Source organism: Dipodomys spectabilis, unplaced genomic scaffold (assembly GCF_019054845.1).
Source record: "Dipodomys spectabilis isolate Male_0828 unplaced genomic scaffold, ASM1905484v1 ptg000422l, whole genome shotgun sequence".
In the NCBI taxonomy this organism is placed as follows: domain Eukaryota; kingdom Metazoa; phylum Chordata; class Mammalia; order Rodentia; family Heteromyidae; genus Dipodomys; species Dipodomys spectabilis.
Window position 1 is genome coordinate 6884071 of NW_024871099.1, and position 14446 is coordinate 6898516.

Below are 14446 nucleotides of genomic sequence, written 5' to 3' on the forward strand. Positions count from 1 at the left end.
AACCCAGGGCATTGTGCATGTGAGGCAAGCACTCTACCACAGAGCCACCTTCCCAGCCCCTCTCTCTCTTTTTTTGATAATAATTTTTAGAAATGATAAGACATTGGGTAAAGTTTCTGTCCATGCTGGGCAATACCTGGATGGACCAGGAGGGGGAGCAGAAGAGTCATGGCTGGTGCCTGCAGTAGTTCTAACACACTCTGGGATGGCACTGTGAGGCAGAAAGGCAGCAATGTGTTTCTTCCACTACTGGCCTTTGAAAGTGACCTTGCGTGACATCAGAGATGCCACTCTCACACTGAACATCCTCTTCTGGCATTAAAGCTTCTGGTGATTTATTTTTCTTGGCTTCCTTACTTCCTCCCTTCCTCCTCCCCTGCCCCCCACTCATGGAGCTTAAAGTCAAAGCCCGGTGCTTGCTTGTCTTTCAGCTTTCTTGCTCAAGGCTAGCACTCTGCCGCTTGAGCCACGCCTCCACTACCAGCTTTTTGCTGCTCCCTTTGCACGGGTGGTGTGCACAGACATCATCAGACCCCAGATATGAATTAGACAAACAACCTTCCCTCAATAAATAAGAACTGATTTATTTTTTATTACTCTTTGCAACATAAAAATTCCCTTTCTGACATCCCATTTTGGAAGCGGCCATCTTCTTAGCAAGGTCAGCAATCTGGCCTGTTTCCTCTTCCCATTTGATACCCTCCCTTCCCCCCTCATTTTTGCCCTCCCCCCCACAGTGTCCCAGGCCCCTACCTTTCCCTCAGTCCCCCTGACTCCCCCATCCCCTTCTCTCCCTCCCCACCCCCCCCTGCACATCCCCTGGGGCTCAGCGAGGCTGGAAGCTTAAAGTATAGGTGGGTGGGATGGTGGCAAAGCCCACACATTTGGGGGACACGTCGATGTCTTGGGGAGCCTGCGTAGACTTGAAGCGGAAGTTCTGCATGATGGTGGTGAGGAAGAGAAAGAGCTCCATTCTAGCCAGGCCTTCTCCGAAACAGTACCGCTTTCCTGCAGAGGAGAGGAGAGAGGGCAGGGGTGAAGCCAACTCTCTCTGCGATGTCACCCCCAAACCCCTAAATTCCCAGCTGAGTTCTCTAAGGGACGTGTGTGTGTGTGTGTGTGTGTGTGTGTGTGTGTGTGTGTGTGTGTAAAATTCTTGCCTGTGAGACTTTCTATGAAGGTTCTCATTCTTTCTGAGCCTCAGTTTCCCTAGTCCATGAGGAGGCTGGGCATTTTCCTTTAGCTTTTCCCCTCAAAGTTGGCTCCACTTACAGTATGTTTTTTTGGTCAGTTGTAGAGCTTGAACTCAGGGTCTGGGTGCTGTCCCTAAGCTTTTTCACTCGAGGCTAGTGCTCTACCACTTTAAGCTATAGCATCATTTCCAGTTTTCTGGTGGTTCATTGGAGTTAAGAGTCTCAAAGACTTTCCTGCCTGCACTGGCTTTGAACCACAATCCTCAGCTTTCAGCCTCCTGAGTAGCTAGAAAGGACAGGTGTGAGGAGGAACTTCCAAGACGGAGAAAGGTATTAGTGAGGCAGTAGCTCAGTAAGAGGGCTGGCCCACACAGCTGTGAGCCATGAGCTGGTGGCCAACGCTGGTCACTCACCGATGGAAAATGGAACAAAAGCATCACTCTTCTTAAACTGTCCCTTGTCATCCAGGAAGTGGTGAGGGTTGAAATCTCGGGGGTTGGAGAAGAACTTGGGGTCTCTCAGCACAGAGCCCAGCATGGGGAACACTTCGGTACCCTGAAAAGAAGAGGAGCAGGGAGAGTGAGATATGCAGATGGAAAAATGAATGTGCTGAAACTCCCCTTGGACAATGGTAGGAGGGGCCAGGAAGTGGAACTGTGGGAGTGGAGGGTGGAGCATGTTTGGTGGTTAACTGCAGAGATGAGTCTCACGGTAGTGGCGCTGTGGCTCAGAGTGGTAGAGTACTAGCCTTGAACAAAAAGAGCTCAAGGACAGTGAGTGTGCCCTGAGTTCAAGCCCCCGGAAGCCTATGAGTGACAGGCTTGATTCACCAGGACCTGGATTTCTATCTCTTGATTTAGGAAGATTCAAGGCCAGGCTTGGATCTCCTGAGCAGGGGAAGTTGGGGGCCAGGTGGGGTTGTGGGGAGCTAATGTACAGAAGTCTCTCAGTAGGAAAGAAGGGACAGCGTGGGTGAGGGAGTCTTTGATTAAGATGGGAAGCCAGGGAGTCGTGCCTGTTAGGGATTTGGGGTGCCGGGGTCCCAGGGGTGGGCAAGTGGCACCTTGGGCAGGAGGAACTCCCGGAACTTGGTGTCCTTGGTGACCCTGCGGGCCAGCCCCATGGGGATCATATCTCCAAATCTCTGGATCTCATGAATCACAGCGTCTGTGTAGGGCATCTTCAGTCGATCCTCAAACTTGGGCTGCCGGTTTTTGCCAATGACCCGATCAATCTCTTCATGGACTTTGGCTGGGGAGTGGGGAAAGGGGAAATGTGTTTAGATACTTGAAGTCTTTTGTTGTTGTTGTTGTTGTTGTTTGTCATTTGTGGGGCTTGAACTCTGTACCTGGGCGCTGTCCCTGAGCTCTTCAGCTCAAGGCAAGTGCTCTACAACTTGAGTCACAGTGCCATTTCCCGTTTTCTGGTAGTTCATTGGAGATAAGAGTCTCATGAACTTCCCTGCCCCGGCTGGCTTTGAACTGTGATCCTCAGATCTCAGCCTCCTGAGTAGCTAGGATTACAGGCATGAGCCACAGGTGCCCGGCTGATACCTGAGGTCTTTGAAGCAAGGATGAGGGTCAAACAAAATTAAAAGTGCCAGGCATTGGTGCCCTGTCCTAGTTCCTCAGGAAGCTGAGGATCAGGGGCTTAAAGCCAACCAAGGCAGGAAAGTCCATGATACTCTCATCTCCAACGACCCATTAGAAGTATAGCTGTGGCTCAGGTGGTAGATTCTAGCCTTGAGTGAAAGGGCTCAGGGACAGCGCTTAGGCCCTGAGTTCAAGACCCACAACCAACAAATAATTAAAAAAAAAAGAGAGAAAGAAAGAAAGAAAAAGAAAGAAAGAAAGAAAAGGAAGAAAAGAGAAAGAAAGAAGGAAGGAAAAAAGAAAGAGAAGAAAGAAGAAAAACTAAGTGCAGGCCTTGGGACAATGAATGATGGGCATAGAGCTCAGCATTCATTCACAGCAGCTATTAGCCATTAGCTCATTGTTCTGTCGGTATTGAGGGAGGAGTCTTAGGGGTGTGGTTTGGAGAAGGAGGCAGTGGGGTCCTCTGTCCTTCAGATCAGCAACTTACTAATCAGTTCAGGTAGCACCAATTTTTTTTGTAAGTTGAGGGGCTTGAGCTCCGGGCCTTGGTACTGTCCCTGAGCTCTTTAGCTCAAGGCTAGCATTCTACCACCTTGAGCCCTTTAGCCAAGGCTAGCACTCTACCACCTTGAGCCACAGCTCTACTTCCAGTTTTCTGGTGGTCCATTGGATATAAGAATCTCATGGCCTTTCCTGCCCAGGCTGGCTTTGAATCATAGTCCTCAGATCTCAGCCTCCAGAGTAGCGAGGATGACAGGCATGAACCACCACTGTCCAGCTACCAATGTTTTCATAGCTAAGACTTTAACAGCTAAGTCTACAATCTAACTCTCTTGTCTTGATTATAGCAAAGCCCAAGTGAGGGTCTTGGACCCTGAGAACATTGCAGCTGACCTAGGGGAGCTTTTAGGGCCTGGGCTCCCCATCTCCCACTTCTCTGTCCCTACCCCTACCCAGCCTTACCCTCCACATTGGGGTGTTTCATGAGCAGCAGGAAGCCATAACGCAAGGTGGTGCTGACGGTCTCTGTGCCCGCAAAGAAGATGTTCAGTGTGGTGAGCACCAGGTTCTTCATGTAGAATTCTGTGTTGGGGTTCTTCTTCTCCTGTGGGGAGAAAGGCCCTCAAGTTTACCCTGCGTCCCATGCCTTAGAAGGGTCTTCTGGAAGGTTCCCTTGGGGTCTAGTTCTGTAAGGTCCAGGTGGAAAATGAATCTGCCAGGCTCTGTCCAGTTTGCATAATTTTGCCCAGGAGGGCTAGGAAGGTGGCTCAGTGGTAGAGTGCTCATCTTGAGCTAAAGAGTGGAGGGACAGTGCCCAAGCCCAGAGTTCAAGCCCCATGACAGACATAAAAGAAAGAGGGGGAGGGCTGGAAGGTGGCTCAGTGGTAGAGCGCTTGCCTCGCATGCATGAGGCCCTGGGTTTGATTCCTTAGCACCACTTAAATGGAAAAAGCCAGAAGTGGCGCTGTGGCTCAAGTGGTAGAGCGCTCGCCTTGAGCTGAAGAGCTGAGGGACAGCGCCCAGGCCCAGAGTTCAAGCCCCACGACCGACAAAAAAAAAAAAAAGAATTTTTCCCAGGATTCTGCTGTCCAAAATGCACCTCTCACCATCGCATAGCTGACTCTCCGGTTGATTGGTTGATTGATTGATTGATTTTGTTGGTCCTGTGGCTTGAACTCAGGAGCTAGTCACTGTCCCTGAGCTCTTTCACTCAAGGCTAGCAGTCTACCACTTTGAGTCAAAGCTCCACTTCTAGTTTTTGAGATAAGGGCATCACAGACTTTTCTGTCCAGGCTGGCTTTAAACCATGATCTTCAGATCTTAGTCTCCTGAGTAGCTAGGATTATAGATGAGAGCCACCAGCGCCCAGCTGTTTTTTCTTTCTAAGATTGGAAACTGAGACTGAAACTTGGTACCTGATGATTTTGCTCATTGGCTGGTGCTCTACCAACTGAGCCAGGCCTCCAACCCCTGATCATCTGATTTGTGTGTGTGTGTGTGTGCCAGTACTAGGGCTTGAACTCTAGACCACTCCTCTCATTTGGTGTGGTAGCTTCAAGCACCAGCCTCAGAGACAGACCAGGAGTAAGCCAGATGGCACAGCTTCCATTCTATGTGAGCTCAGGCAGATCACCAACACTCCCTGGGCTGCGATTCCTCATTGTGATCCTAATATAATTTCATTCAACAGCTATGATGGGTATTGGTGGTACATGCCTGTGATCATAGCTGCTCAGGAGGCTGAGCTCTAAGGATTTTCTGTTTGAAGCTAGCCTGGACAGGAAAGTCTGTGAGACTCTTATCTCCAGTGAACAAGAAAAAAAACCCTGGAAGTAGGGGCTGTGGCTCAAATGGTAGGGTGCTAGCCTTGAGTAAAAGAAGTTCAGGAACAGTGCACACACACACACACACACACACACACACACACACACACACAACGACACACACACAAACATACACACCTACACAAAAGGTTCTTATGGGCACTAAATAATGCCTAGCATAGCCAGGCACTGGTGGCTTATGCCTATAATCCTAGCTACTCAGGAGGCTGAGATCTGAGGATCATGGTTTGAAGCTAGCCTGGGCAAAAATGTCCCCATAAAACTCTTCTCTCCAATGAACCACTCAAAAGCCAGAAGTGATGCTGTGGCTCAAGTGGTAGAGCATTAGTCTTGAGCAAAAGAGCTCAAGGACAGCACCCAGGCCCTGAGTTCAAGCCCCACAACAACAACAACAAATGCCTAGCATAGATAATGCAGTAGAGTTGGTTGTGATTATCTTCTTTGTGGATGAGGGCTCTGTAGATGAACACCCATGTTCATTATGATCAACATTGAGGATAATTTATATAATTCACATAGTTCTCTTCTCCCCCCCAGCCCAGTCTGAGTCTCCTCTGCACAACATTGAACTTCCCTCCTTCCCTCTCCGTCCACCTCTGGCACACACCTCCTGCATGCGAATGAGAAAGGAGTCGATGAAGTCTCGTGGGGAGTTGGGGTCCAGGGTGCGCTGGTTCTGTTCCACCTTCTTGGTTATGAAGTCCTCGAGCCCCTTCAGTTCCTTAAAAGCCTGTTGCTGTGGTCCTGGCAGATGCTTCATGATAGAATAGAACATCTCATAGAGCTGGAGTGAGGGAGAGGGGTGGAGAGAGAAAGCAGAGAAAAGACAGACATTCACCAGGTGGTGTAGCGCATACTGGGAATCCCAGCCTCTCTGGAAATAGAGTCAGGAAGGGTTTCATTTGAAGCAACTCTACCTCACATAAATGAGTGAATAAATAAAATAATGAATGCTTACTTAATATGCACAAGGCCTGAGTTCAATCTCCAATAGAACAAGGGCAAAATCACACCCCTATCCCAATTGTCACTGCCCTCCCCCAGGCCATGGGGTCCCCATCTACCATCCTCCTGCCTCCAAGGCCTCCTCAAAAGCAGCCCCCACCTTTTGTACACCTGAACAGTTATGTTAGGACCTAGAACAAGTCTCTAATACACAGATCTCTGAGGACACCTGGACATTTCCACCATGGCCTGAAAACAGAGCCTGCTGGTAAAAGCGTGGGCACCACTACCCACTCGACTCCTGGGCTGTGAGGTGGCACCAAACCAACTGAATGGTCTCTGACAGATGCACACTGCCCAGTCCTGGGCTCGTGACTGTGTTGCCACTGCCCGGGTGCTCTACCTCTTGAGCCACAGCTCCACTTTATAGCTTTTTACTGGTTAATTGGACATAAGAATCTCACAGAATTTCCTGCCCAGCATGTCTTCAAACATTGATTTTCAGATCTTAGCCTCTGAATAGCTGAGATTACAGGCTTGAGTCATTGGCCTTCAGGTTTGTTTTGTCAGCTGTGGGGCTTGAACTCAGGGTCTGGGCACAGTCTCTGAGCTCTTTTGCTCAAGGCTAGCACTCTACCCATTTTGAGCCACAGCTCCACTTCTGACTTTCTGGTGGTTAATTAGAGATAAGAGCCTCAGAGACCTTCCTGCCTGGGCTGGCTTTATACTGCAATCCTCAGATCTCAACCTCCTGAGCAGCTAGGATGACAGGAATGTGTCCTGGCTATTCTCAAGTTATTTTTCTGACCTGGATTTTGCTCATAGAGTTGGGGCAGGGTGTGGCATGGGTTACCTGCCCAGTGGAGGTGGCTGTGAACTGGAAGCTGCCCAGCATCATTCGCAGGAGAGACAGGAACTCCTTGTCCTCATAGTCGAAGCGGTCCCCAAAGACAATGGAGCTGATGACATTGGAGACCGTTCTGCTCAGGTAGAAGGTGGGATCTATGAAGGTGCCTGCAGGGTGGAGAGTGAGGGATTTATGAAGGTACGTGCAGGGGGGGGGGGAGGGGGAAGTCTGCAGGGGTGGAAGGCGTTTGCCTGCGATGGGCAGGGCATCTATGAAGACCCCTGCTGGGATGGAGGGTCTATGGAAGGGCCTGCAAGGTTGGAGGGTGAGGGGACTGAAAGAGTAGAGGTGGGAGGGTGGTCTGCAGAGGTGGAGAGTAGGGTTCTGCAGGGGTGGAGGTTGGGGTCTGCAAGGGTAGAAGGTGGAGGTCTGCAGGGAGGAGGGTGAGAGGTGTGAGAACCAGAGGGAAAGAAGTCCAATCCTGCGCTGACATCATCACCACACAAGCCAAGCTGCTTGAGAGGGGTGTGGCATCAAAGGGAGCTGTTGGGCAGTGGGCAGGGCACCAGTTATATATGTGTGTGTGTGTGTGTGTGTATACACATACATATGGGACAGAAAGAGAGACAGGCTGCAAGAAGCACTTTCCAGAGCGGAGCAGTGCCCAAACCAGTGGAGAGGCCTAAGGAATGCCTGGGCCTGGGGAGGGGCATGTGGAGAGGAGGAAGCCTGTGGAGAGGCCAGGCCTGCTGAGAGACCTGAGGAGAGGTGAGGCCTGTGGAGAGGCCTGAGGAAAGGAGAGGCCTGAGGAGCGGCAAGACTGATGGAGAGATGAGGCCTCTGGAGCGGTGAGGCCTAAGGAGGGAAGAGGCCTGCTGAGAGGCCTAAGGAGAAGAGGAAGCCTTCAGAGAGGTTAGGCCTGCTGAGAGGCCCGAGGAGAGGAGAGGCCTGGAGGAAGGAAGAAGAGAAAGAAGCTCTTCCTCTTGGATGTTGCAGCTGTTCCTAGTTCTAAGGTAGCTTAGGACGAAGCAGTTGCAGACTGACTAATAAAACTTCTTTGTCACCCTTAATCATGCCTTCATGGATTTTATTGCACTGAGGTCATAACAGGTCTGCAGGGGTGGAAAGCATTGGAGGTTGGGGAACCAAACTGGGTGATCAACCTCCCCTTCCTCCCCCTGCCCCCTCCACACCCACCGTGCGTGTCCCGCAGTGCCTGGATGAGGAAGCCTGCCTCCTCCTGGATGCGCTCCTCGATGCCTCTCTTGCCCACGCCAAAGTCCCGCAGCGTGGTGATGGAGAAGCGCCTCAGCTGCTTGGCCCGCTCCCCATTGCTGAAAGCCACTCCTGAGGAAGGCGGGAGGGGGGTGGTGTCAGACCCAGGTGACCCATAGAATATGGGGGGACCCACAAGGCACCCCTGGGAACACTGCAGGAGCAGGGAGGCCAGAAGGCCAGGTTGTACAGAAGACAAGAGAAGAAGGAAACCCTATAGGTAAAAGAGACAACACTAAGGAGCTAGAAAAGAAAACCTCAGACTCAGCGTGCCAAAGATCTGCAGATCATCAGAAAGAGACAGAGAAGGGAGACAGGCCAAGACACAGCAAAGGGGAGACAGCCTCCACCTCCCCCAGGCACAGAGATGGGCCAATGGAGGGAGTTGGAAAGGGGAGAGGAAGAGGGAGGGGAGAGGCAGAAAGAGGGGAGGTGACTTGAAGTGAAAAACAGTGAATTATTTTTGTCCACAGAGAACGGGAAGGTGAGGTGGGAAGATGCCGGGAGGACATGAGGCAAGGCAGAAACTTGAAAGATCCAGAGGAGAAAGGCTGGGGAAACTGAGGCCACACATCCCTTTACACGATGACATGCACCCCGCTCACCATAGCCTTTGAAGAGCCAGTCGAAGGTGGCCTGCTCCCCGCGCCCACTGAACTCTTCCGCCTGGTCCACCAGCGCCTCCTTCACGGCATCCTGGCCACACAGCACCACGACCCGCCGAGGGCCCAGGTAAACCGTGAACACTGGACCGAAGCGATCACTCATCTGGGGGAAGGGTGAATGGGAATAATTTAAGGAGCCAAGTACCAAGGTGTATTGGTTTTGATTCCCCCCCAAACTCTGGCCAAGTCAACAGATTGAGTATCCCCATAGGTCATATTTTCCTGCTCAGAAAATACATACGTATGCACGCACACACACACGCACGCACACACACACACACATCTGTTTTTATTTTTGGATTCCTATCCTGGAGCTTGATCTCAGGGCATGGGCTCTGTCCATGAGCTCTTTTTCGCTCAAGGCTAGTGCTCTGCCACTTAGAGCCACAGCCCCACTTCAGGTTTTCCAATGGTTCATGGGAGATAATCTTCTAATGGACTTTCCTGGCTAGGCTGGCTTTGAACTCAGATGTGAGTCATCTAAGTAGCTAAGATGACAGATGTGAGCCACGGTACCTGGCTAGAAATTGGCTTCTAAAGGTACCCTCACCACTCCCCACTGTCCAAGAAAAAAAAATCCCCCATTTAAGACTCTGGCTTGTCCAGTCCGTGGCCTGTGCCCAGTGAATCTGGGCAGTTCTTTCCCACCACCCCATCCCACCCATCTCCCATCCCCAATGCACCTTCATGAGAGAGTTGTACATCTGCTCCGTGTTGAGCTGCAGATAGTTTCCAATGAAGGGCAATGGTGTGGGGCCTGGAGGCAGCTTTCCTGAGAGCTTCCTCTGCCGCCAGACAGACATCAACACCATGACAGTCAGACAGGTGAGCACAGCCACCAGCAGCATGCCTGAGGCCAGCATGGTGGCAGCCAGGGTGCCAGTCAGATGGTGGTGGCTGAGCAGGTGTTTGGGCTGCCTTTATACTCTGTGGAAGGCTGGCCTTTGACCTTAATTGCATAACTGTCTCGTTTTCTTTACACGAGACCTCCTTCCTCCCTTCTCCCCTACCATGCACCCCACCTAGTTTGAGATGTAGCCAGTGAGCAGGGGAGGAGAAAACCTCAGAGATTAACTGGGAGCAGGTTGGGTTGGTGGCATTTGAGGAGAAAGTACCCCAAGACTGTGGATCTATTACCTTCAAAATCTTGGGTAGAGTTCCTGGAGCTTTAGACAGAGGGTCTTTTAGACCAAGGGACCCTGAAAGTATGGATGGATTTTTTTCCCCAGTACTGGGGTATGAACTGAGGGCTGGGGCACTGTCCCTGAGCATCTCTTGCTCAAGGCTAATACTCTATCACTTGAACCAGATGTCTACTTCCAGATTTTCTTTTTGCCAGACCTGGGGCTTAAACTCAGAGCCTGGGCACTGTCCCTGAGCTTCTTTTGCTCAAGGCTAGCACTCTACCACTTGAGCCACAGCACCACTTACCGCTTTTCTGTTTATGTGGTACTGAGGAATCAAACTCAAGGCTTCCTGCATGCTAAGCAAGCACTCTACCACTAAGATGCATTCCCTGCCATGGGTGGATTTTCTCAGGAGAGGTGTGGGTTTCACTCAAATGATTGGTAGAAGATAGGTGGTTATGGGTTTGAGAATGTTGCGCTGAGGTGAGATTTGGGAGCGGCAGGGTGATGGATTGGAAGGTGTGGGCTAAGAAAAATCCAGAGTGTTGAGTGTAGGAGAAGAAATCTCAACAGGAATCTAGTGTGAGCCCCTGAGCCTAGATGTGGACCTACTGTGACTCAAGCCCTGTGCTGTCTCTTGAGACCCCAGGTTGAAGGTCACTTTTGGGGGCCATGGAGCCAGGATCTGCCACTGCCTGTGGTCGGCCACCAGAGTCACATTTCAGTGGAACACCACACAGCCCTGAAGACAGAATTCCAAGATCACAATGTACAGAGGAACAGACCAAGTTTAGGAAATAATAACCACCAGTATGGCAGAAAATCCCATCCACAAAAGGGCCCGATTTGCAAAGAACTCCCACTGGATTTCCTACCTGCTAGGCAAATGCACTCAATTTATTATATCCCTTCTATTATTGTGGTTATTTATGACTGTTGCCTATTTTACATGTAGGTGTCTTGTGCCCAGAATCCAGAGATTATGCCTGGAATATAAACATGGGAGAGTCTTGTTGGTTCTGGGGCTTGAACTCAGTACCTGGTTGCTGTCCCTGGGATCTTTTGCTCAAGGCTAGCATTCTATCACTTTGAGCTACTGCTCCACTTCTGGTTTTCTGGTGGTTCATTGGAGATAAGAGTCTCATGGACTTTCCTACCTAGAATGCTTTGAACAAAGATCCTCAGATCTCAGCCTCTTGAGCAGCTAGGATGTCAGGCATGAGCTATTACCTCCTAGACTGTTTTTCCTTTTTCCTTTCTCTTGTGTAAGTCTTGGGGTTTGAACTCAGGGCCTTGGCACCGTCCTTTCATTTTTTTTTTTGTTTTCCCCTCAAGTCTAGCCCTCTACCATTTGAACCACACCTCCACTTCTGGCTCTTTTCTGGTTCATTGAAGATAACAGTCTCATGGTTTTTCTTCTCAGGCTGGTTTTGAACCAAGATCCTCAGATGTTATAGCCTCTTGAGTTGCCAGGATGACAGGTATGCACACCGGTGCCTTGCTGCATGATCTTTTGATTGTAGTGGTGATGAAGACACTGCCTCATCATCTCACTCATTAAACTGACCCAGGTACAGTGTGAGAAAGCAGGATTGGAACTCTTCCTTCCACCCTCCATTGCCTGGCCCAGCCCTCCCTGTCTAAGGTGGGTCCTAAGATTGAAACAGTTGTCCAGTCAGCGTGAACTAAACTCAGAGATGGAGAGATATCAGGCTGGCCTTGAGCTTGGTGCCCTGTGTGGCGAAAGAGTAGATTCAGGAGGGAGTCACCAAAGTTTCTTGGGGAAGGCATAAAGATGACGCCATATAACTTGTGAGTTTGGGCCCATGTGGGTTGTGTCACAGACCCTGGCAGAGGCCCCGGGTAGGCACTGTACAGGCATTGATTGTTGTTGACACAGCAGAAGCTGGCCACCCGCTTCAGGACATCGGATGGGGGGGAGCTGGGTGAGGCTGGCATCCCCGGGCCTAGGCTGGTGCTTGCGGTTTGCTTCCTCTCATTTTAGGTGCTGGACTCTGAGCCGTGTATGGAGTGAATAAAGGGCAGAGAACAAAGCTGAGAGATGGACAAGTTGTTTGTTGATTTTTGGAGAGGGAAGAGGTGGGGAAAAGGGATTAGAAAAGGCTTGGCAGAAATTACTACACTGGATCAGGTTGACCAGCCTATACCTGGGCTGGCCCTGGCCTGGGCCTTTCTTCTCCTTTCTGGGTTACCTCCTCCTCCTCCCCACTCCTTCTTCTTGAATAACAGTCATTTAGAGAATTTAGTGCTTCACGAACGATGCATCAGGAAGTGACCTGAGAGTTGAGCTGGGCTACAGTGAGCCCTCCCGGAATGGGCTTGGTATAGGTGAATAAGAGAAATACTTAAGGACAAAGAGGTCACGTGTGTTTGCTCTTATTTGTGTTTTCTGGAACGTGGAACGAGGGATCAGTGTCTAGAGTCACGTGGGAGAGACACTTGCCAGTTACAGTGACTCAGGACAAAATGAGTGAGTGAGGGTGAACTCAAGAAAACATCTCTCCCCATCCCTTGGCCAGACCCTCAGTTTTCCTGAGGAAAGAGGAAGAAGCATAGATTTTAGAATGTGTGTGTGTGTGTGTGTGTGTGTGTGTGTGTGTGTGTGTGTGTATGTGTGTGTGTGTGTTGGTTGGTTGTGGGATTTGAACTTGGGCCTTGGTGCTGTCCCTGTGCACAAGACTAGCACTTTACTACTTGAGCCACATATCCACTTTTAGCCTTTTTTGTGGTTCATTGGTTAAAAGAGTCTCATGGGCTTTCCTGCCCTAACTAACTTCAACTGTGATTCCCCAGATCCCAGGCTCTAGCAAGGATTATAGGCAAGAGCACCAGTGCCTGGCTAGAATCTTCTTTCTTCATTGTTATGTGCCCTTGAAGAGATGACTTCCCCTCTCTGAACTCTGTAACAGAGCAAAGGTGACAAGCTATCTCTTTGGCTGTTTTGATGAGGTGTATATGAGTTGATACATCCTTAATAAAAAGCATTTGATACAAGCCAGATGCCAGTGGCTCACACCTATCATCCTCACTACTCAGGAAGCTGAGGTCTGAGGACTGAGGTTTAAAGCCAGCCTAAGGGGCTGGGAAGGTGGCTCAGTGGTAGAGCACTTGCCTTGCATGCATAAAGCCCTGGGTTCCATTCCTCAGCACCACATAAGCTAAAAGAAAAAAGCCAAAAATGGCGCTGTGGCTCAAATGGTAGAGCGCTAGCTTTGAGCTGAAGAGCTGAGGGACAGCGCCCAGGCCCAGAGTTCAGGCCCCACAACCGGACCCCCCCCCCCAAAAAAAAAAGCCAGCCTAGGGAAGGAAGTCCCTGTGACTCTTATCTCCAATCAACTACCAAAAAGCTGGAAATGGAGCTGTGGCTCTATTGGTACAGCATTAGATTTGATGAAAAAGCTCAGGGACAGCACCCAGACCCTGAGTTCAAGCCCCAGTACCAGCACATAGACCAAAAAAAGAGCATATGTTGAAGCTCCTTTGAACAAGGGATATTCATATGAATCAATGTTCATTGGGGGACATGTAGGTACTTGTGGGTGAGGCTTGGTGAACAGAGAGAGAGGGAGTGAAGGAGGACAGAGCGTGCTCATACAATGGAGTCTAGCTTGTGGATCCAGGCTGCAGGGTAAAGCTGGGTAGGGATTTTTGGTGGAAGGAGAAAGGTGAGTCTAGAGATTGAGTTCTAAGCAGAAAAACCAGCTTTCATTCAATGCCTGAGTGCATGACTGAGTGCAACAAGACCATGCAGCTCCAAGCCTTTGACCCCAGGCAGCTTTACTCAAATTGCTGAGGGGTTTCCACTGTTCGTTCTCTGTTTTATTCTATCTATCTATCTATCTATCTATCTATCTATCTATCTATCTATCTATCTATCTATCTATCTATCTATCTATCTATCTATCTATCTATCTATCTATCTATCTATCTATCTATCTATCCATCTATCCATCTATCTATCTATCTATCCTATCTATCTATCTATCTATCTATCTATCTATCTATCTATCTATCTATCTATCTATCTATCTATCTATCTATCTATCTATCTATGAGGCTTGAACTGAGGGCCTGCACACTGTCCCAGAGGTCCTAGGCTTTGAACTTCAGGCCTAGATGCTGTCCCTGAGCTTTGGTGCTGAAGGCTGGCACTCTATCACTGGCACAGCTGCACTTCAAGCTTTTTGGCAGTTCATTGGAGATAAGCGTCTCATGGACTTTCCTACTTGGATTGGCTTTAAACCATGATTCTCAGATCTCAACCTCTTGAGTAGCTGGCATTACAGGAGTGAGTCACCAGCATCTAGCTGTTAGTGAAATTTTAAACTAGGTTCTCTTGAAGATCCTGGACCTTATTGGGAGTATTTAAAGTTCTCTTTGGGGTTTTCTTGTAAGTCTAGAGCTCTCTGCATGAATAAATACCATACAGAAAC

General features: G+C 49.7%; 1 protein-coding gene across 1 annotated transcript; it reads right to left on the bottom strand.

Moving 5' to 3' along the window:
• Nucleotides 1-805: 805 nt before the first annotated feature.
• Nucleotides 806-9762, bottom strand: LOC122097569 (cytochrome P450 2A5). The gene is made up of 9 exons (XM_042668153.1): nt 9549-9762; nt 8806-8968; nt 8123-8272; nt 6932-7092; nt 5741-5917; nt 3752-3893; nt 2257-2444; nt 1607-1748; nt 806-1008 (listed from the first exon to the last, which is right to left on the bottom strand). The coding sequence occupies exons 1-9, from the start codon at nt 9726-9728 to the stop codon at nt 827-829; spliced, it is 1485 nt and encodes a 494-aa protein (XP_042524087.1). The 5' UTR covers nt 9729-9762; the 3' UTR covers nt 806-826.
• Nucleotides 9763-14446: the final 4684 nt, after the last annotated feature.